Below are 20816 nucleotides of genomic sequence, written 5' to 3'. Positions count from 1 at the left end.
GGCTGCAGAGACCCAACCAAGCCACTGGGCAGCTGCTTCCACTCCCCCAGGACCTTGCTGCGGGGGCAGAAGCAGGGAAGGATGAGCAGGAAAGGATGAGCAGGAAAGCCCCCACGAGCAAACCCCCAGGCACGGAGACACCTGGGGGCTTTCCACAAATAGGGCGATGTGGGCAAGGAGCAGCAGTTGCCCAAGGCACTGCGATGGTTTCGGAGCCAGAGATGCATTTTAAGAGCAATAGGGACATTTCCACGGGTGACTTTTGGACTACAGGGGTCCAAGTCACTCAATCCCCTTTGAAAAGCTTTGCCCCAAAGCCTCAGGTGTATGGAGCTTACAAATTAAAGTGCAGATGGAGATTACAAATTAAAGTGCAGATGGAGATTATTTAGGATAACATGCTCATTTTGTTAAGTAATTGCCAGCAAGAGAAGGCAGAGAGCCCAGGGAGCACTGGCCTGGTGTCAGAGTGCCCAGCCCTGGCCGCAGGCTCCAATTTCTTCCTCTTCCTCCCCAGAGCTGTTGCTTGCACAACTGCGGATGAAGGGCTGAGCAGCCTCCTGGACAGACAGCATGGGCCAAAAACCTATTCGGCACATTTATTGTTTTCCTACAATCACAGAGCTTCATAGCTAACACAACTTCTCTTCATTTCACTGATGTTTTAAGCATCTTCCCCTTTCCCACCAGCATGGGGCAGAGAGGGAGGACAGGGCTGCGGGCCAGCCTTGGATAAAGCAACAAACTCCCCAAAACCTCAAGGCCAGCTCCAACCCTCTCTGAAGCTGGAAAGTTTACACTCGCCCTTCTTGCAGCCCTCCAACCCCTCTGCACTTCCAGCCTCCCAGTCCCACCATTCCACCCCATCCAACCCTACTGCGGGATGGGTTTAGGCAATGCAGGTTTTCTGTGGGTGAGGAAGCCCTCGTTTGAGTTTAGGGTCACATTTTGGGCAGGGATTTTTTTTTTTTTTTTGTAAGCGCCCAGGGCAGCTGGGCACAGCTTCATCTGCTTTGCAAGTCTCAGTCATGTCTGAGCCACAACCAGCCTCTCCTTCCTTACTGGGATCAAGAAGAAAACCCTCCACAGGAACAGCCAAGGCGTCTTTCCGGGATGGATGGGGAGCCTGGCAGACAGCCACAGGGATTAGCTGCACCACTTTGAAATATTCCTGGAAGCAGCAAGGGGTGCTGCAGAGAAAGCCAAGAGGGTGAAGGGCCACCATGGCTTCACCTGGCAGCCCTGGATCCTTCCAGCACGCTGCAAAGGACAAGCTGGAAGTCATGCCAAAGTTTGGGGAAAGATGGAATCCAGGCACACATGTTGCTCAAGGTGGGCTCCTGGGAGAGGCTCTGTGCTGGACATGGCCATAGGAGTAGTGCTGGCAGGACTTCAGCTCCTGGCTTTCCAGGACAGCCCATCCAGGTGGGTGCAAGAAGCAGCAGCAGCCACCGGTCAGAGAGCTGGACCCAGAAGGGACCAGCCATGCTGCTGAGAAGGAAGGTTTCCAGGAGCATGGTGCAATTTGGGACCAGCACCTCTCCTTCGGCATCACTCCAGCTGCTGGGGGTTCAGGCTGCCCGAGTGGAAAGCAAACCACCCCCAGAACAGGACCAAGGGCTTACCCTAACGCGAGTCTCTCTTTCAGCATTCCCACAGCTGATGGGTTCTCACTGGAAGGAAACCTCAATCAAGAAGCTCCATCTTTAGCCCCTGCATCCACATATTTGTCATGAAGACCTTCCAGCTGAAAACTAATCTAACATCTGTTACCATCAGAGTAAGCGGGGCTGGATCTGCTCCTCCTCATCCCAAAGAGAGGTTGTGATGAAGATAAGCAGTGTCACGCCTTGTCAGCACGTGGTAAACTGGAGATATGACTATTCTAGAGAGATGAAGCCCAAGTGAACTAGGTGCCTACTCCTATGGCAGAGAATACTATATAGGTGTAACTTATGGTCAGATGTTCTGCAGAAGCAACATGCAGAAACCTCGCTGCACAGTGGCAGCTGCATGCTGCTTCTGACATAGCTTTTATTGGTTCTGTTGGGAAATCGAGGCCAAACTGGGAGCTGGAGCTCCATGGGGTGATAACTCCCAGGGCCTTGGTGACTGGTAACCATCAGGTGACGAGCCACAGCACAGCAGTGCCAAGTGGGGAGATGGACACCTGCCCAAAGTGAGCTCAGATGAGCTGGCTGCAGGTCTAGATGGACATCTGAGGCTTGTTTCAACTCAGTCCAACCCACTCCAGTCTCAAAATCAACTTGGAAGCTATGCTATTTGCAAGCCTACATCTTTTGGCAACCACAAAGTAATAACTAAGAGGCTGATATTATTATTATTTCAGCTTCAGAGGGGTGAATAATCAGCTCTGCAAGGAAAGCAGCTTGGCTGACTACTGCTGAGGGCTTTGCAGAGATGCCCCTCTCCCCCAACAGGGTCTCTCCATGGCTCAGATGCCAAACACCTGGCACACGCTGCCCTTGGAGGGTCAAAAGCCAGAGGAGCAGGGAAACAGGAGGCTGACACAAACACACTCAAGATTCTCAACATTTGACTCGAGTCTGAACAAATCACTTAGAGACCAAGAAGGACAGTCACAGAAAGCCCCAGCCCCCAAATCTGCCCAACAGCTCCCAGCACAGACCTTCTCTCTGACACACAACCTAGCAGCTCCAGCCCAACTCGGTGCTTTCCCCACCCCTACTTTAATAGTCTGCCCTAATTAGCCCTCGTTAACCTCTCAGCTCCTTCTGACCATCTCCCTTGCTTTGCAGTGGAGCATTTTCCCTACTGAGCCCATCCCTTTTTGCTCCCTGCAGAGGTGGTGGGACTCAACCCTCATCCTCTCCTAATTTGTGGCTTTCCCTCCTCCTGTCCCTCCCTGTTGGTCATCCCCCCCCTCCGCCCCACCCCCAGCACCCACATAGGGATTCCCACCCTTCCTTCCTCTCTCTTCTCTGAAGGGAGCCCCCCCTGCACCCCTCATGCCCCACTTTCAGCCCCACACTGGTGTCTCACCAGCCCAGTGGGGTGTAGGGAGCCAGGGGCAAAGCCACAGGTGTGTTTTGCCTCTTCCTGAAAACCATCACTTTTAGAAGTCTTTGTGGATGCTTCCTGCCTTCTGCTCCTGCTGAACTCGTTTGCAGCTGCCTACGTTGCCAGAAGGATCCTGTGGTCCAGGCAGGGCTCCGGACACAGCGTCCGTCTCTGCCTGACTCACTGGATGGCTTCCACACCACACGTGTTGCAGAGGGGTCCCCATCTCCCATCGGCTGCACGGCGTCCCCAGGATAAGCCCCTGGAGCCCTGCTCCGCTGGCCCCAGCCCCTCCGTCGCCCCGGCCAAGGCTCTGGCGTGTTCCCAGCCCCAGCCAACGCTGTAGGGCAGCAGCACGCGACACATTATGTGGCAGCTTATAGAAAGGATTGAGGAGACTTTTCCCCCTTTTATTGAAAATGATCATTTCTATTCTAGTGCAAACACTGTACATTTTACATCACAAAGCAAGAGATAATTTACAGGATACATTTCCAGCTGGGAATCCCTCCTGTGGCTTCACGCGTCAAGCTCCGCCAGCCTCATCCATCATCCATCCCTGTCATGCTCAAAAATCCCACTTAGAGGGAATCAGCCACCTATTTCTGTGTCGAGAAAAGGTGGGTGGGGGGAAGAGGGGCTGAGAAAACAGCGTTTGTACAGAGCAGGCAAAAGGAATGTGCCTCAAGACCATTTTCTCCCCTGAATGGCACCTAAACTTAGTGATAACTGATGTAACCATGGCAACTTCCGAGAGCTGTGACTGAAAGTCTACGAAAACCCTGGAGAACTCCACGCTTTCGGGATAAGGCCCTTAACGTGCCCATATATTTACATGGTTCAATAAAATACAGATTAAACGTACACAACTGTAAAATTTTGCTTTGTCTTGGTAGACAACTAGACATTGTCTCTTGGCCGAGGCCATCAGCAATTAAGAAACAAAGAACAAAACCTGTCCATTCATCCAGCTGGACTCTGTTTAGCAAACCCACGTAACCCAAGCAATATTGTCTCGGATGCTCTGGTGTACATCTTGATGTCGCCCAGCTCAAAGGTGATGTAAAGGTCTCATCCGGACTGACAACGGCCTGGCCAACTGTGACGGCATCCCCAGCCGAGTAGCCCAACCCAAGGCAAGACCCGACTAAAATCGGAAGCGCAAAAGCTTATACAACCTTCCCGCGGGAGCAGCCCCATTCAAGTCAATTCAGTCCCTCGCACAAATAAAGTGAGAAGGGTGAACAAGGGTTTGCACAGGCATTTATGTGAGCTCCTTCATGTCAACATCACAGCCTGGGGGTAGGGATGGATATCTTGGTCCACAGATGGATAAACCAGGTACCAGGAGCTTCATGCTCTCCGAACTGTCTCCTTCCTAACTTTAGAGGGGGGAGCACCAGGCTAAGGCACTCAAGGACCGGTTCAGCCTCTGAGTAACGTTACATTGCACCAAGTCCTTTTTCTTTCTGATGGTGCAGGATACGTTCTTCAATAGCTTCTCTGTTTGCATAGGCACAGGAACCAAGAGTGAGTTTCTAAGTGAAGGCTGAGATTTCCAATGTGATCACTTGGCTCTAGGAGCTGGAACGACACTGCTCACGGTAGAAATATTTCGGTTTAGAGAAGGAAAGGCCAAAAAAAGGGATCAAACAGAAAACATCACGGATTTCTTCAAACGCAGTGCTTGTCCAGCCTTGTTTCCCCTGCTGGTGTTCTGTCTGCAAGTGTAATCTGCGACTTTTAGGTTTTTGTCCTGGTCATAATTACATTCCCTTTTTTTTCCCCTCAAAAATATCCATACAGGGAGAAAAAAAAAATTCCAGCAGCAACACACACAATCATGGGCACAACTGACGCCAGTTTGGATGTGGGACTTTTTTCCCCAGCGTTAGCTCAAATACTTTGGCTAGATTTCCATTCATCCTCTGCCTGTTTAATTTTCACCTTTGGTTTAAAGAGATTTATTTCTCATCTCCCGCAACATACTGTTTTAGACTATCAAAGCCCACTGTCAGACATCTATATATGGCCAGCATGCCTGCAGCAAACTCCAAGATGGAGACCTAAGCCACTCTACCAGAAGTATCCCTCATGACTGAGCTTCATTCTCCTTCCCTTACGGTCCCCTCCTCCTCTCAAGTTTGAAAGAGGTAGGCAACATGAAAGATCCTCATTGCCTCAGGATGCTTGCATGGAAGAAACCCCTTTTGGGTTGCATCTCCTCTACTCTTCACGGAGAGAAGAAACTTAGGTCCTAATTAGCTCTCCAGATCCCAGAGGAGGGAGGACAGCAGGTAGGGAGAGCAAACGAGAATGGTTAAGGCTACAGGACAAGCCTCACTGGGCAGCATTATGGGAACTGGGGGGAGATACGGTCTTCGTGTGGGATGCTCCCTGCTGAGACATCACCCACCCTCGGAGGGGCTGGCAGAGACTTTCCATGGGGATGTCCTTGTACTTTCCCAAAAGCCACACGAACCCACCTGACGGGAGAGGAGATCCTCATCTTACCCTATGAAGCTGCAAACGCCCATGGGAAAATATCTGCAAAGGAGTGTGGCTCCCTCCAGCTTCACTTCTTCAGGGTTTCTCACGGGAAGACGTGAGCTGGCCATTTCCAGCGCTGCCCGAGGCTACCGGGAAGAGCTCTGACAAGGGTGAGAGAGGCTGCGGCTGGAATTTCAATGCCCGGCTCCAGGAACCTGGATGCAGCACAAACATCCCAAACATTTTCAATGGATTTTATTTTGTTTAATAAAAAACACCAACCAAGCTTGCATGTATATCTTATATATATAAATATATACAGTATATATAAAACAAATGCATCCGGACAACGCCTTTCCCTGTGGCACAAACTGTAAGGCATAGAAAGGAGTGTCCTAACAGTCCTATTCTTGGCACTACAGAGCGATCCCTCCCGCTACAACCCCTCCATCGCTCACACCCCCATGTTGGCTTTTCTCTCTTCTTTGGCTTTTCATGGCGGCAGTGCTGGGAATACTCAAGAAAGCAATGAGAAGCCCGAGGAGGTCTTCCTCATGTCTTGGACTGGTCCAGGCAACCCGTGTAGGATGATCCCATGGTGTTGGACTAACAAGCTTCTCCCAGACGAACGGTAATGGTGCTGCCTCTGTGGCACAAGGGATTGGAGGGATGAAGGGTCAGGCAGATACAAGGGAAAGCGGTGACCAAACAACTTCTTCTTCTAGGGTGAGCTGGGGCAGGGGGGGAGAGGAGCAAGCTTTGCATCTCAGCATGATGATGGGTGGGACGCATCCACAGGCTGAGATGGGCAGAGGTTTCTTTTCGCAGTCCCATACAAAAATGGAAACCAACAAGGGTGAGACTGTCCTTTACTGAAGAAGCTCGTAGTATACTGAGCAGAAGCAATAAACCTGACAATAACAAGAAAAAAAATAATGGTGGCATTATCCCAAAAGGAAGGAGGAACCTTGTCACTCATGAGCGGTTCAGTTTGCTCCCAGTTTGGTCCCCATGTTCAATTCTGGGTTAGGGTTGGCTTTTTTTTCTTCTTTTTTTCTTTTTTTGTGTTTTTTTTTGTGTTTTTTTTTGGGTTTTTTTTTGTTTTTTTTTTTATCTTTCAGCACAAACAAGTTGCAAAGCAGGACGGGTGCTGTTGTATTTTCTCCTTCTCCAAGGCAGCTGCCTCCAGTCGTTAATTGACTGTGGGCACTTGATTCCTCTGTAAACTATATTCCTTTGCCTTCAGTCTCAGGTTGGCAATACTGTTGGCCATATTCATGCCCTGTGCCGGGCTGGCGTTGGTACATGTGGCAGAGTAGGTGGCCATGGCGCTGTAGGATGGAGAGAAACATCATGTCAGACACGGTCTTACATCACGCAGAGAGCGAACATGCACTGCAGCGCAGTTAAACCCCGGGGTTTCCATTCCTGCGGGATGTATTTCTTATACGAGCAGGGAATTATCACTACTTCTTATTTAAAAAAAGTAAATCTCGCTGCTGCCGTTCACTTACCCAGAGATAACCAACGCCAAAGCTGGCTGAAGTCAACAGGAAAATTTCCATTTCCTATTTTCTAACCCAAAAGGTTTACAATGAGGTCAGGGTGCCCAGCCTGCCAGTTAGACCATTGTCCTTAAAAGTATTCCCACTGGAAGCAATGTCTTTTTGATGAGAGCAATTGCTGGTTTTATTGCTTGTGAAATCACGTCACTTCTGAAACATATGTTACATTAAAGAAACACTCTGGGAAAAACCCATTTCAACCATTGTGATGCTTTTTGGTTTCAGCCCTCTGGAATGAAGATTTCCACATTTTTTCCCCTCAAAACTTCAGCTGATCATACAGAGCATGCCTTGAAGGCTGAGGGAAGAAAAAAAAAAAAACAACCACCCAAAACATTTTTTCTCCCTTCAAATCACGACTTTATTCATGAAAAACATTACTTTTGGCAGCGGAGGCTGAACAAAGATCTCTGAGTCCTTTCTTATCCTACCAAAAATTTGCGGATCTGCTTTCCAGACTGCTAGAAAACTCATTTAACCCGTGGTGCCCAGGTTTCTGTGAAAAGCAACACCCCCCCAGCCCCAAAACCCAACAAACTATCCGACCTGTTGCATTTCCTATACATGAGTCCACAGATCAAAACCAGCTGACAAACACCAAGTGGACTGCTGGAGAGGGTTAACTGCTGGAGAGGGGACAGCAAAGGGCTACCAAGATGATGAGGGGACTGGAACATCTCTCTCATGAAGAAAGGCTGAGGGATTTGGGTCTCTTCAGTCTGGAAAAAAGATGACTGAGGGGGGATCTTATCAATGCTTATCAATACTGAAAGGGTGGGTGTCAGGGGGATGGGGCCAGGCTCTTCTCAGTGGTGCCTGGCAACAGGACAAGGGGTGACAGGCACAAACTTGACCATAGGAAGTTCCATCTCAACATGCGGAGGAACTTCTTTCCTTTGAGGGTGGCAGAGCCCTGGCACAGGCTGCCCAGAGAGGTGGTGGAGTCTCCGTCTCTGGAGACATTCCAAACCCGCCTGGACGCATTCCTGTGCCACCTGCTCTGGGTGACCCTGCTCTGGCAGGGGCTTGGACTGGATGATCTCCAGAGGTCCCTTCCAAACCCGGCCATTCCATGTGATTCTGTGACTGGAGACACCCATTTAAGGCAGTCAGCGTGTTCAGGAGGAGACCACAAATGCTCTGCTAGAGGCAAGCTCAGGTCTGGTGCTGACCCCTTCCAACTGCCTGCCTGGGTGGCTCACATCTGAGGCTCTGGGAAATGCTCTCCTCCATCCCTGGCCCAAGAAAGAAGATAGCTTGTTCTTTCCCTTTTTCTTTTTTTTTTTTTTTAATTTTCTTCCAGCGCTGACCTCAACAACTGAAGGGCAATGGAGCTGGTGAGGGGTCTGGAGAATAAGTCCTATGAGGAGTGGCTGAGGGAGGTGGCGTTGTTTAACTTAGAGAAAAGGAGGCTGAGGGGAGACCTTATCGCTCTCTACAACTACTTGAAAGCTGAAAGGAGGGTGTAGAGAGGTGGGGGTCGGTCTCTTCTCCCAAGTAACAAGCGACAGGACAAGAGGAAATGGCCTCAAGTTGTGCCAGGGGAGGTTTAGACTGGATATTAGGAAAAAATTTTACACCAAAAGGGTTATTAAACATTGGAACAGGCTGCCCAGGGAAGTGGTTGAGGCACCATCCCTGGAGGTATTTAAAAGCCGGGCAGACGCAGTGCTTAGAGACATGGTTTAGTGGTGGTTTTTGTCAGAGTTAGGCTGATGGTTGGACTTGATGGTCTGAAAGGTTCCTTCCAACCTGGGCAATTCTATGATTCTATGACTGGAAGAGTCTTTGCAACAGCAAAATCTCCCTTGAGGAAAGAGGGCGTTTGCTGCACAAAGAGATCCAGGCTGTGGGCATCCTCGTCCCCAAGCGCTGGTGGTATCTCCGACTTCGTAGGGCAGAACTAGCCTGCCAGGAGTTTAAATGCAACACAGTGCTGTCTGAATCCTCAGCCTCCAGGAGATCCAGACCAGGTAGGTCCCATCCCAGGCCAAATGACTCCTATTTCTCACTTTAAAGTGAGGAAAAAGACCTTCACAGAGGAAGTGTTATCTTTGCATCAGGACTGGTGGAAACACAACAGCTTACACACGGAAAACTCTCCCCAGGATGCCAAAAATTCAGGACACTTTGAGAGTCTGTAACAGCTACTGGAAGGACATGGAGGAGGAACATTAAAATACACGTACCAAAATATAGGCTCAATTCTGCCCCACCCAGGGTGCATCAGCTGCATTTCACTGGGGTCCAGGACGTGATGGATCGGCATGCCTGGAGCCTTCCCCAGATGGCTGTGCACCCCCTCAGCTCCCTCCCTGTGGCTGGGTTGGTGATTTTACCCTCTCCTCCCCTCTAAGTCAGCAGGAACCTTGCAGTTTCACAAGGTGTACAGCCGATGGCTACTTAAGCACCCATTGCCACCCACTTCCACAGGGCACATGTCCCCCATGCTTTTGTGCTGGAAAAAAATGGGAAGAGCCTCAAGGATACTCTAGATCAGACAAAACAGGAATTTTCAGTCTTGGGTGTAAACTGTCCCCATTCAAATCCAAGCTGCTGCCCAAGTCTGGTCTAAAACTCCAGGGAACCTCTTACCCTCAGCTCCCCAGAGGTGCGGGGAAAATTACTGTTGCCCAGCGAAATCTCTGCTAAACTAAAAATCTCCAGAAATGCTCTCTTTTAGCAAGTTATTCTACAAGGAGCAGTGTCCGAGAAGGCTGTCTCCAAACATCAGTATAGTTTGAGGGTTGCTCCTGAGACTCTCCAGGGTCTAATAAGGGTTGAAGTCACCTTGCTGCCCTCTCCCTCTGCTGCATTCAGGCGCAGAAAGAGTCTCCTTCCCCTACTCAGCTGGCTGCTTTCACGAAACACAGAGGAACATCATGTTTCTGAGGCCTAAAATCCTTCTTTCAAATATGGTTTTTAATGGCCTGCGGAGTCAAAGGCTGTTAGAGTGGGAAGTGCAGGCTGACAGCGCGACTGCTAGTCTTGTTTTCTTAGGAACCTATGCTAAAAAATGTCGAAGCCAAACATTTCAACTTCAAAAAAATAATAGTATCTACTTGGCTATCTACGTGACACAGATCCGCAAATAGCTTTGGCTGACCTGTGGCTGAATGTATTTGGAGAATAAACACACTGATTGAAAACTTTCCCCCAGATCTAAGAGTAAAAACAGCGCTGGCCGTGCAGCTTTCAGCCCGGCTCTCAGCCCTCTCCCAGACTCGCCGTTCATCAGGGGCCGGTACGGCAGCACCGGGGAGATGGGGAGGGGGCAGAGGGGCACGCAAACACTCCGCACGGCTGTTTTTCACCAAGCGTCCAATATTTTAATAACCCTACTCAGTTCCAAGCTTTAATGAGGCTGGGACAACCTGGCCCAGGCGTCCATTAAGATGAACGCGATGGCTAAGAGATGACCGGCGGGATTAGAAAGCCTGGGGAGCATAAAGTGTCTGAGGGTCCTGACCGCCCCACACTGTGGAAACCAGCTGCTCTGCTCCTCTGCCAATGCCTCCTACCCCTCTGCAGGGCAGTGGGAGGGTGACAGTCCGTCCTGGTTTGCCGTGTCAGCCAGTGGGGACAGCCGTACACTGCAAATGTCTTTGCTGAAACGTCTTAGCTTAATACAAGGGGAAGATAGCAAAACAGTGAGGATGTGTTTGCACCGTGGAGGCACAGCCAGGTCTGGACGTCAGGGGGAGAAAAACCATCCCTAAGGCTTTCCCTTCTCCCTTCCTCTCCTCGTTCACACATCCCAGTTGCCTTGGGCTTCTCGTTGCCCAGGGTGGCCCCAGACAGCCCTTCCCAGTGCGCCCCTGGAAGTTACCTTTGCAGGGTCTTCTCCTAGAAGCCGTTATGAAGCCCCTCGTGTAAACAACATCTTGGGAGGGACGATCTATTTTTAAAAGTGTGAGAGGTAGAAATAAGCCACAAGCATTCAGTAGGGATCTGGTACTGTGACCAGAGCAGTCTCAGCGGGGTGGGGAAGGACCTGTGCGTCTCTCCCCTGAACCCACTACCCAGACTCCTCCCTGGAATGCTACACCAAGGAGCACTTCACAGAGAGAATGCCTTAACCCCAAAAGGGGGATTTTGCCAGACAGCAGTCCTCAGATAAAATCCAAGGGATAAGGGGCACCTCAAAGACCAAACTGGTGGTCATCAAAAGCATCCTTTTCAGTACCTGGAGTGGGTGAACTTATGACTTGTTCTTCTGGCACTACAGGGTGGATGAAGAGGATCCCATGGCACCAACAAGTGACAAACTATCAGGAAGGCCATGTTTTTGCAGACCTAACTGTGCAAACACTGTTTGGGATACAAGAAGGGGATGAAGGCGACCAAGGAAGAGAGGTCCTGGGCATGGTGTGGCTCCCAAAAGCCAGTGGGAAGCTGGTTGTGACCAAGCCAGATGAACAGGAAGGAATCCAGCCAAAGGCTTCAAGGTCCTGAACAACAATAAAGCCACTGTGCTAAAAAACACCCACCAAGCTCATTTTTAACTGTCTACAAGCCAGCTGGCTCCCCACAAACCAACACATCCTGTGGATCTTGTGTCCACACCCGGTTCCTGATGGGTTGTGGATGGCACAGGGAAGCCTGTGACACGCATGGACATCCTAGATCCTTTGAGCAGACTGGGGCTGCCACATCTGCACTTCTCTCCTGCCACCCCTTAAGCAGCACTGGCCACAGGAGACGGACACTGAACACCAGTCTGCCACCCAGAGACACCTGGTCCCTACTGTGGGCCAACCACAGCACAGCACAATGGCACAGCTCGGTCACACACATCCTTGTGCTCTAGCAACTAGAAAGAAATTACTCACCAGTTCAGCGCTGACCATAGAGGGGAGGACTGGGAGCAACACGCATGGAGTGATTTCCCAGCCCTTCCTTGCATCTCAGCCAGTGACTGCCACTGGACAGCCACAGAACTCCCTCTTCTGGCCACCGTGTGGTGGCTGAGCCTCCCCAGGTGCTCTGCCATCACCTTCCCTGGATCTGTGTCCCATGGAGAGGTTTCTTGCTTTAAACTGGATGCACTAGGGAAGCAAGTGCAACCACTTCCGCTTCCATGTATTTCTACCTGATCCTCTTTCGAAACTTCCTGAATTGCGGAGAGAGACCACCAAAAAAGAATCCGCAACCTCCCATGGAGCCGGCTGCCAGAAAGCCCCAGTGATGCTGAACCAAGCCCACCCTGCAAGCCTGGCAGTGAGATGGGGTGGGATGGGGACAGGTAAGGAAAACCAGTGGGGTGGTTAAACTGCTGTATCCTCCAGCTGTCCCATGCAAATATTAACACCCCATCAGAGCTGTCTAAGGGCCACTCTGAGATTGCTCTATACTGTGCCAGAAACTGGTCAGCCCCAGGGGGGTTGTTCACTCACCTGTAAGGCGAGGCGGTACCCCAGGAGAGATAGTCGGTGGGTCTCGGAGCTGGGCGAGGTACTATGGGCTGCTCCACAGCGGTCACGTCCCCTGAGTAAGATTTCAGCAGAGAGGCATTCTTGCTGGCCAGCATTGCCCTCTCGTTCCGGCGAAACTTGGCTCTCCGGTTTTGGAACCACACCTGGGGTGGGAAGCACAGACACCCACCAACCATCACAACCAGCTCTGCTGTGACTCTCACCCTTTCACCACACCACTTCTGCTCTGCTGGGCAAGACAGGGCTCCGTAAAACCAGGCTGCTTTGGCATGCCTGTCACTGGAAACTCTGATGACAAGACCTGGTAAAGATGCCCATGAGATGCCAACCGACCGTTGTGTCCAGCTCATCCTGGAGAGCATCTGTCAGTTGTTTAGTGGCCAGCCCAGCCCAGCCCATGACACCTTCATGTGAGGAACTGGCTCAGCAAGGTCCCTGTGGGACCGGGTCTGTCCTGTGCCGCAGGCAGCAAGGCCTGGGAGCGAGTGCTGTACAACACATCGTGTTCCATGGTCTGCTTTGACCTTCAGAAGGTGCAGGCTTGCAAGCTAAGAGCTGAGAAGCTCAAGATAATGTGTGCAGCCTGAGCACAGGACATCCAACATCTTGGCCTTGAACGAATCATATGAAGACATCTGACTGGGCAGGTAGTAGAGTATGGTAGCGGATCAGGCCTGGCAGTCCTCCTAAGGCATGGCACGCTTGGGACTGCAACACAGCATGACTCAGAAGCTTGGTGACCCTAGTGTGCCATGCAGACCTCAAGGATTTCTACTGCCATACTGGAATGGCCTGATGGCACCCCTCAGGTGAGGTGTGTCTGGATACAAGCTGTAGTGATTACCTGAACTCTAGCTTCAGTGAGGTTGACTCTGCGTGCAAGGTCTTCCCGTACGAAGGCATCGGGGTAGTGTGTCCTCTCAAAGACCCTCTCTAATGCCTGGAGCTGGCTGCTGTTGAAGGTAGTTCTGTTCCTTCTCTGCTTTCTTTTCTTCTTCTCTTCTGAGTTCAGCTGGTCATCTAGGAGAGAAAATTGGAGATGTGAAAGGCTATAAATGGGGTGAATAACCTCAATGGTTTCAAGATGGAAAGGGCTTAGGAAGGGGCGTGCGCAATTTCAACACCACACCTTAACCACACTGCGTTAGTCCCCATGTAAAAAGGAGGTGGAAAACGCATTGACACCAGGTATTTATTTCCCAGCTCAACTGCATAAGACGTGTACTGGCTCTCTCAGGCTACCCCATGCCTCAGCTTCCTTATCTCTAAAAAGAAACTTGTAAGTCCAATATGCATCTCCCCATTCCTGACAATCCCAGAAACCTTTTCTGACCATAAAGAATGATGAAGACCTGTTCTCTCATCTTCAAATTTCCAAGGACTGCCCTTACTGGGACGTAATACAGCCCTCTGGGGTGAGCACCAGTCCTGCACCAGAGCTTACTGACTGTGAGAAGATGCTCCTATCTCTGAGTAAGGGAAGTGCAAGGAAACGGCTATTACACTGGGCTTGACTACAGCCGAGGTAATGTTCTCTATATGTCGCTCCATTTGGCTTAAATGAGGACTGCATTCTCTTATCCTCCCCGCATCCAGACCGCGAGGCATCAATTCTGGCAGAGATGGGGAGCTGTGAACAAAGAGGTATCAGACAGTGGAAATGAAGCATGACTGATAGGGGCCTGAATAAGAGACAAGTGCAAAAGCCAGTTTCACTTGTACGCTTGCAAGCCAAGGACACGGAAATACAGTCAGACGGACATGGATATCGTTGCAACTGGGAAGCAAAAACCCAGTAAGAGAGAGACTGAGCATAAACACGTCGGACACCGTTGACTGAAGAACAGTTGTGCACTCTCCAGCACCCCCTTGCCTGGCCCAGGCCAGCAAGGTGGTGAACAACAAACTGTGCGCACGTATTGTTTTATGCCTCGTTTGTATTTACTCCAGCAATAAATCAGTACATCCACACATCTGGAGTCACACTTATCACTACTGCCTGCGGTCACTGGAGCAACCCCAGTGCTGAGATACCTGTGAAATGGCTTTTCTTAGCAAATACGTGCTCTGCGCCACCTCTCCTTTTCCCAGGGCTGTTGCACATGCCAATGTAGCAGCAGTGACGGAGCTACCGATGCACGGGCACTCGCGGGTACTGGCAAGCAGCGAGCGACGGCTCCAGGGGTTTGAGACCTGGGAGTCCTGGTGGACAACAGGATGACTGTGAGCCAGCAATGTGCCCTCGTGGCCAAGAAGGCCAAGGGCATCCTGGTCTGCATCAAGAAGAGTGTGGCCAGCAGGTCAAGGGAGGTCATCCTCCCCCTCCACCTTGATGAGGCTGCAGCTGGAGTGCTGTGTCCAGTTCTGGGCTCCCCAGTTCAAGAAGGACAGGGAACTGCTGGAGAAGGGCTACCAAGATGACGAGGGGACTGGAACACCTCTCTCATGAAGAAAGGCTGAGGGATTTGGGTCTCTTCAGTCTGGAAAAAAGACGGCTGAGGGGGGATCTTATCCATGCTTATCAATACTGAAAGGGTGGGTGTCAGGAGGATGGGGCCAGGCTCTTCTCAGTGGTGCCCGGCAACAGGACAAGAGGTAACGGGCACAAACTTGACCATAGGAAGTTCCATCTCAACATGAGGAGGAACTTCTTTCCTTTGAGGGTGGCAGAGCCCTGGCACAGGCTGCCCAGAGAGGTGGTGGAGTCTCCGTCTCTGGAGACATTCCAAACCCGCCTGGACGTGTTCCTGTGCCACCTGCTCTGGGTGACCCTGCTCTGGCAGGGGCTTGGACTGGATGATCTTCAGAGGTCCCTTCCAACCCTATGATTCTATGATTCTATGAATGCTCTTTATTAGGACAAGCTGGCGGCTATGACACCGGCTTTGCTTCTACCCTACCTGTACCAAAGTATCTTCACTCATCACACCTGTGGCAGCACAGCAAATACATCGGTTTCCATGGGAAGCCGCATTGAAGGAATTGAGATCAAGGCACCAGCCTGCAGGAGCAGGAGGCCACCGCTGCCTCCAGTGAAACAGCCCCATTCATGCTGCAGGACTGGTACGCCGTCGCCTTGAGCTCATCCCTCATCAAGCGCTCCGGTATGTGTGGGGTCTCACCAAAACCATCAAGGCTTCTCATGCTCCTGCAGCCCCAGCCTTCAACGCTCCCAAGCACACCGGGCAGAGCCCCAGGTGGGGCAATGTCCCCCTGGTCCCACTGTCTTACGTGGAAGAACAGTAGTGATGGTTGGGAGGATCTGAGCCAATATACATGTCAGCATGCATTAAAATATATTCATCGTTGTCTCTGTAAAAATGCGTGAGCTAGTGAGTTATATTTTAAGTTAATCACTGCGCACCTTGGCCCAGGTGACACTCACCACTGAGAGTCCATGGCCTTGACCTGTGATATACAGTTGCAGAATATCCCCTCGACAGTCGTTCCGTTCACCATATACAAATACGACAGCTCCCCTCATCCTCCTGTTCCTGAGGGGGCATGTAAGGCACGGGGAGAAGCTGACAAGGAAATTAAAGTCTACGGTTGTTGTCCTCACCACCTGTTTGTGTTGCTTTTCACAGCCCATCTGGTAACAGTTACTGCACCTGAACGCCTTTGGAGCAAGGCCCATCCATTTGGGAACAAAAGGACATTCCTCTTAAATGAAAGTCGGTTTTTCAAATTCCTGCAGGTTTACAGCTCCTCCGTCCCCAAAACTTCTCCAGCAGCCCAATGATCCCCAGCAGGCTCCCTTCCAGCGTGGGGATTCCTGGGTGCAAAAATACACCCTTGGTTTTCTTGTATCCGAGAGGAAGTGTTTGAAGACCAGTTTTTAACAGGCACGTTGAGTCATAAAGCTGAGCTGGGGAAGGGACTGGCAGAGGCGGGAACACGCAAGAAAAACAAACACCTGTAGGAATCCCAGGGCATTAAAACAAGGCACCAGGTGAATCTATCCCGCTCAGGTGGTGGGAAGCGAAGCAGTGAAGGAGAGGGATGGGATTTAACCGCTGGTCGTGCAGGACACCATGCAGCATCTCTACCTGGGGGGTTCAGTGTTGTCACAGAGTCCGTGCCTTACAAAGAAGCAGAAAAGTCCTGCGCGTTTCTCTCCTGAGTCATCATCAACGCTTTTATAAAAAGGGTCAGCAATTTCCCTCTGGCTCTACTGGCGAGCTTCGGCGCCGTCGTCGTGCTGCTGTGCACCACACAACACAGCAAACAGCGAAGAACAAGCCCCAGGGCACGATCGTCCCTCTGAACGGCAGAAACATTGCAAGACCAGTTGCCGTAGAGGCCAACGTCAACATGGGTGTCTGGCCTCCTCCTGAGTTATCTGTTTGATGCTATTTTCTACTCTAAACCCCGCCCACGTGGAATGGATGAACAAATCCATAAAAGCCTTTGGGACCCCTTGAGAATCCCCTCCAGGCCTTCAAAGCTCCTGCCCAGAAGACGACACCCGGCTGGAGGGAGCACAAGCCCAAGGCTGCCTGGGCATTGCTCGGATCCTGCGTGACAGTTACACATGAGGAAGGGTGAGGACATCTCTCTGGGGAGCAAGCAGAGGGGCCAAAGCCTGTAAAACACTGGAGAACAAGAATCCCTCCTGCCAAGCACGTTAATACAATTTGCCTGGTTTCCTCCCGGCGTAAAGCGAGACACTGGTGATTCACAGCTCACCTCGTAATTACCGGACCCAAAAATAGCAGGGCCAAGGAACGGAAAAGTTGCAGGCAGTGTCCGTGTCGCAGTGACTCACGGTCAGGTCACTGTTGGCTAACGCACCTCCAGCATCGGCTGGCGCGGAGCGGGGACGTGAGTCACCTCCTTTTTCCAGGACGCTGCTGGATGGAGGTGGCTCGACAGCAAAGCACGGCCTGTGGCGGGGGGAGGTGGGGAATTTGAGATCTCCTTTCGCCGCGCCTCTGGAACAGCGCAACACAGCTAGATCCAAATGTCTGCACGAGTTACTTGAGTAGCAGGGGGGAAAAAAAAAAAACGTAATAATGGCATTAGCCCAGAGCCACTGCTGGGTTGATCACTCTTTGCGTTTTGCCGTGTGGACATGCCATATGTTGATTACAAACTGCTAACGAGGGACTGCAGACACCTAAACCCCAGGTGTCTGCAAATGTCACCTTGCTCACAGCAGTCACCGGCTGCCTTCAACATGGCAGCAGGGTATTCCTTTATTTTTTTTCCTGCCGTCATTTCTTTATCAGGAAACAAGGCTGAACGCTGAATAACGGTATACCTAAGCAGCGCTGACAGCACTAGTGACCGGAGTCAGCAGAAAAGGAGGGAAGAGGAAAACAGCTCTAAAGCTTTTTAGGTGGGTCAGAAGTCTTTCATCAATGTTCTTTTAATCAGAAATATTTTATTACAAGCCGTGTCCTCAAAAGCTGAGCTGCTCGCAAATGTGTCCCCCAGAGAGATGGAAACGCACGTTCTCTTCTCAGGAACCCAAGGCTGGAAAATACGGGAATTTCATTTTAAAATCCCACAACCTTTCGTGTTGGGCTGGGAGATTTTGTTTCTTTTTCCCACGTTTGTGTTTTCCTGTATTATTTCTACATTCACCCACGACATGCAAATCCTGGTGTCGTACACAAACGCGCTTCTAGGATGCACCAAATAAATTTTTAATTGCTCCTAAGTGATACAGTATGGAACGTCCTACTCTTTTTTCCCTTGCTCATCGTGTCTCCTCTTGCAACGCGACAGATCCGCGCTTGAAGACACTCCGATCTGTGCTCCTTATCGCACAGCCGCTGTCCTAGTGTCTGGGACTGCCACTTGGGGTAGGGGTACCCTCGAACGGCTCCTGTTGGGATGCCGCATGGAAAATACAATGCATTATAAAGCAAAACAGAGTGGAGAATTAAATACCTACATATAAGTCACATATTTTTTTCCACCACTACTTCCAACCGCAACATATTTTGGATTTCCAGTTTGCAGGAATGCTTGTGCATACTTGCCTTCATTCCAGGTCAGAACAAAAACTAGTTTCCAGATGGGATTTACATGGTGTGGGCAGTTTTAAAAAGTTTTGACCGATTCTATTAAGTCCAGAACCAGCTATTATAGTACGTTAATTGGATCTGAATTGAAAGTAAACAATTGGATTTAATTAAGTGAGGAACAGAGACATGTAACCGCAGTATCACATACGGTAAGGCAGGAAAGATTTGTCACATCAGTTATATAAACTGTAAACTGAGAAAGCATTCCAGGAAGAAAATAAGGAATCACACTATAATCACAGCCTTCCAAATAAGAAGTCACCGCTAAAGTTTGAACACAGACTAAAGAAAAAACGAGACTAACTATTTCACAGGGGAAAAAAAAAATAATCTAGAAACTAAAAACCTAGCAACTAAAAACTGTTTTAAAATAAAAAAAAAAAAATCCTGAAGTTAAAAAAAAAAACAACAATGAAAGTTTTATTCAGAGTGGTGGAGAAAGAAAAGAAAAAGGAGAAGAGATGGGAAAGGAACAGTTTGAGTAGAAATATTTCTGCGGGTCCCCCCCGGCTCCGGGCAGACTCCTCTCCCCAACATCAGCCGTCCAGACAGTTACAGCCCTTCGCAAGCTCATGTTCCATTTTCATTTGCGCTCTGCTTTGCTTTCGATTCATTATATGCCTCCAAAATACTGCAACTCTTTGAGTGCTGGGCAGCTTTCTCAACTTATCTCATATAAAAAACCCCAAAAACCCAACCCAAAGGGTTTAATAAGGCGCCAGGAAGGGGAGCGGGAAGCAGAGACAGGGACATACAAAATCCACCTGATGGCAAAGCCCTGCCCCGTCCGATTTGAGAGGGGTCTCAAGTGATTTTCCACCCGTGCGGGATGCTGGAGACGAGCCAGCGTGCCGCGGGGAGCGGGGCTGCCATGGACTGGGGGTCCCAGCACCGTCCCTCGCGCAAAGACGAGATCGCACCCCATCTAAAACAGCCGACAGACACCAACAGCGCTCGGCGCCGTGCAAAGTTCACCCTAAACGAGACGCTCTCAACCTGAAAAGCCACTTTCCAAGCCTGAAAACATCACTTTGGCAGAAAACGGGGGAAAAGCCTCACCGCTCTGTTTTCTCTCGGCTTGTTTTCCATGTCTTTGACCAGGCTGGACGGCCAGGTCCACCGCTGGTTTTGCAGCTTCCCTTCCTGGTCTGGGCAGCAGGAGCTCATCGCCCAGCAGCATCCGTCGTCTTCCCAAGACGTGAACAGGGACAGAAACGGGACAAGAGGACCCACACGGATAAGATTTCGTGCTCAGAGCGGCCTGAAGTATCTGTCTAAAAGCTCCCAGGAGAGAACGGACTCCGGTTTATACATATTTCCATGCATGAAAAGTATTTTCAAATGGAAATAAGGTTTAACTTCAGGGTAGGCAAACACTGCAGGGAGAAGCTATAATTACCCTACACCAGGCATCACAACTGTAGGCAATATGGAACGGAGATGGCACTTAAAAGAAAACGAAATATGTTAAAGTTAGGAGAGATGCCTATTAAGTCATGTACTGAAGCTAGCCCCGACGAGCAGCGGTAACAGCAGGTTTGCATTTGCGATTACAGGTCAGACTACGGAGGTTTTTGAACTATCATTTTTCTCCCGTTACACAACACCGGCTGAGCTTTTTTCTAACCTCCGCTGTTTATTTGTTTGGTTTTTTTTACCTGCATCATCTGTGCACAAGACCTCAAATTACTTCAATTACACAGAAAATTCAAGTATCTGAAGTTCCAGGCTTGTTAACATCACCAGGCAAACATAAAAAAAAAAAAAATAGAAGAAGAAAACAAAGAAACAGATACTATATTTCTTTTAAAAGCCTTCGCTTTTGATTATCTGGTAAACTAATCAGGTTCCATTTTTGCACATAAAAAAAAAAAGTTAATTTGTGCACGAGCATGGAACTTCAGAAAGGTGACCCTGAATTTTTCATACAAAACACGAGTTTTAAATTCAAATGGAAAAAAAGTGTGTGTATTTTCAGCATGGCCCACAGGACTACGGCAGTTCCTCTCCGAAGTGTCTGCAATGTGGAACCTATCAGGATAATTTCTAGCTGACCGCATACAAACAATTACATATCATTACCGAGCTGCCAATAGCTTTTGCATGGATAGCGTGCCTACGGTCTCCCCTTGCGCTCGCCTCCGCCTGCCAGACTGGGGGAACTCACTGAGGTCCTGTACAACCACGGCTCCACCAGCGCCGACGGTGAAACCCTCGCTGCCCTCCAGCAGGACAGACGCCGGAGCAGA

The 20816-nt window shown here is 50.1% G+C and overlaps 1 protein-coding gene across 2 annotated transcripts in view; it reads right to left on the bottom strand.

The window, feature by feature from the left end:
* Positions 1–5770: 5770 nt before the first annotated feature.
* The window catches only part of PRRX1 (paired related homeobox 1), a 41531-nt gene continuing 26485 nt past the window's right edge, over positions 5771–20816 (bottom strand). The window contains exons 2-5 of one of the 2 annotated variants that reach the window (XM_074598573.1): positions 13377–13552; positions 12494–12675; positions 10927–10995; positions 6784–6863 (exon numbers count right to left, since the gene is read on the bottom strand). In XM_074598573.1, the coding sequence (XP_074454674.1) occupies positions 10944–10995; positions 12494–12675; positions 13377–13552 (410 nt within the window). In that variant the 3' untranslated portion in view covers positions 6784–6863; positions 10927–10943. Of the gene's footprint in view, positions 6864–10926; positions 10996–12493; positions 12676–13376; positions 13553–20816 lie in introns of both variants that reach the window. The other variant, XM_074598572.1, reaches the window with a different exon arrangement.

This window comes from Larus michahellis, chromosome 8, assembly GCF_964199755.1.
Source record: "Larus michahellis chromosome 8, bLarMic1.1, whole genome shotgun sequence".
Lineage (NCBI taxonomy): Eukaryota > Metazoa > Chordata > Aves > Charadriiformes > Laridae > Larus > Larus michahellis.
The sequence above is the reverse complement of the archived record's forward strand: the minus strand, read 5'-3'. Positions and strand labels throughout refer to the sequence as shown.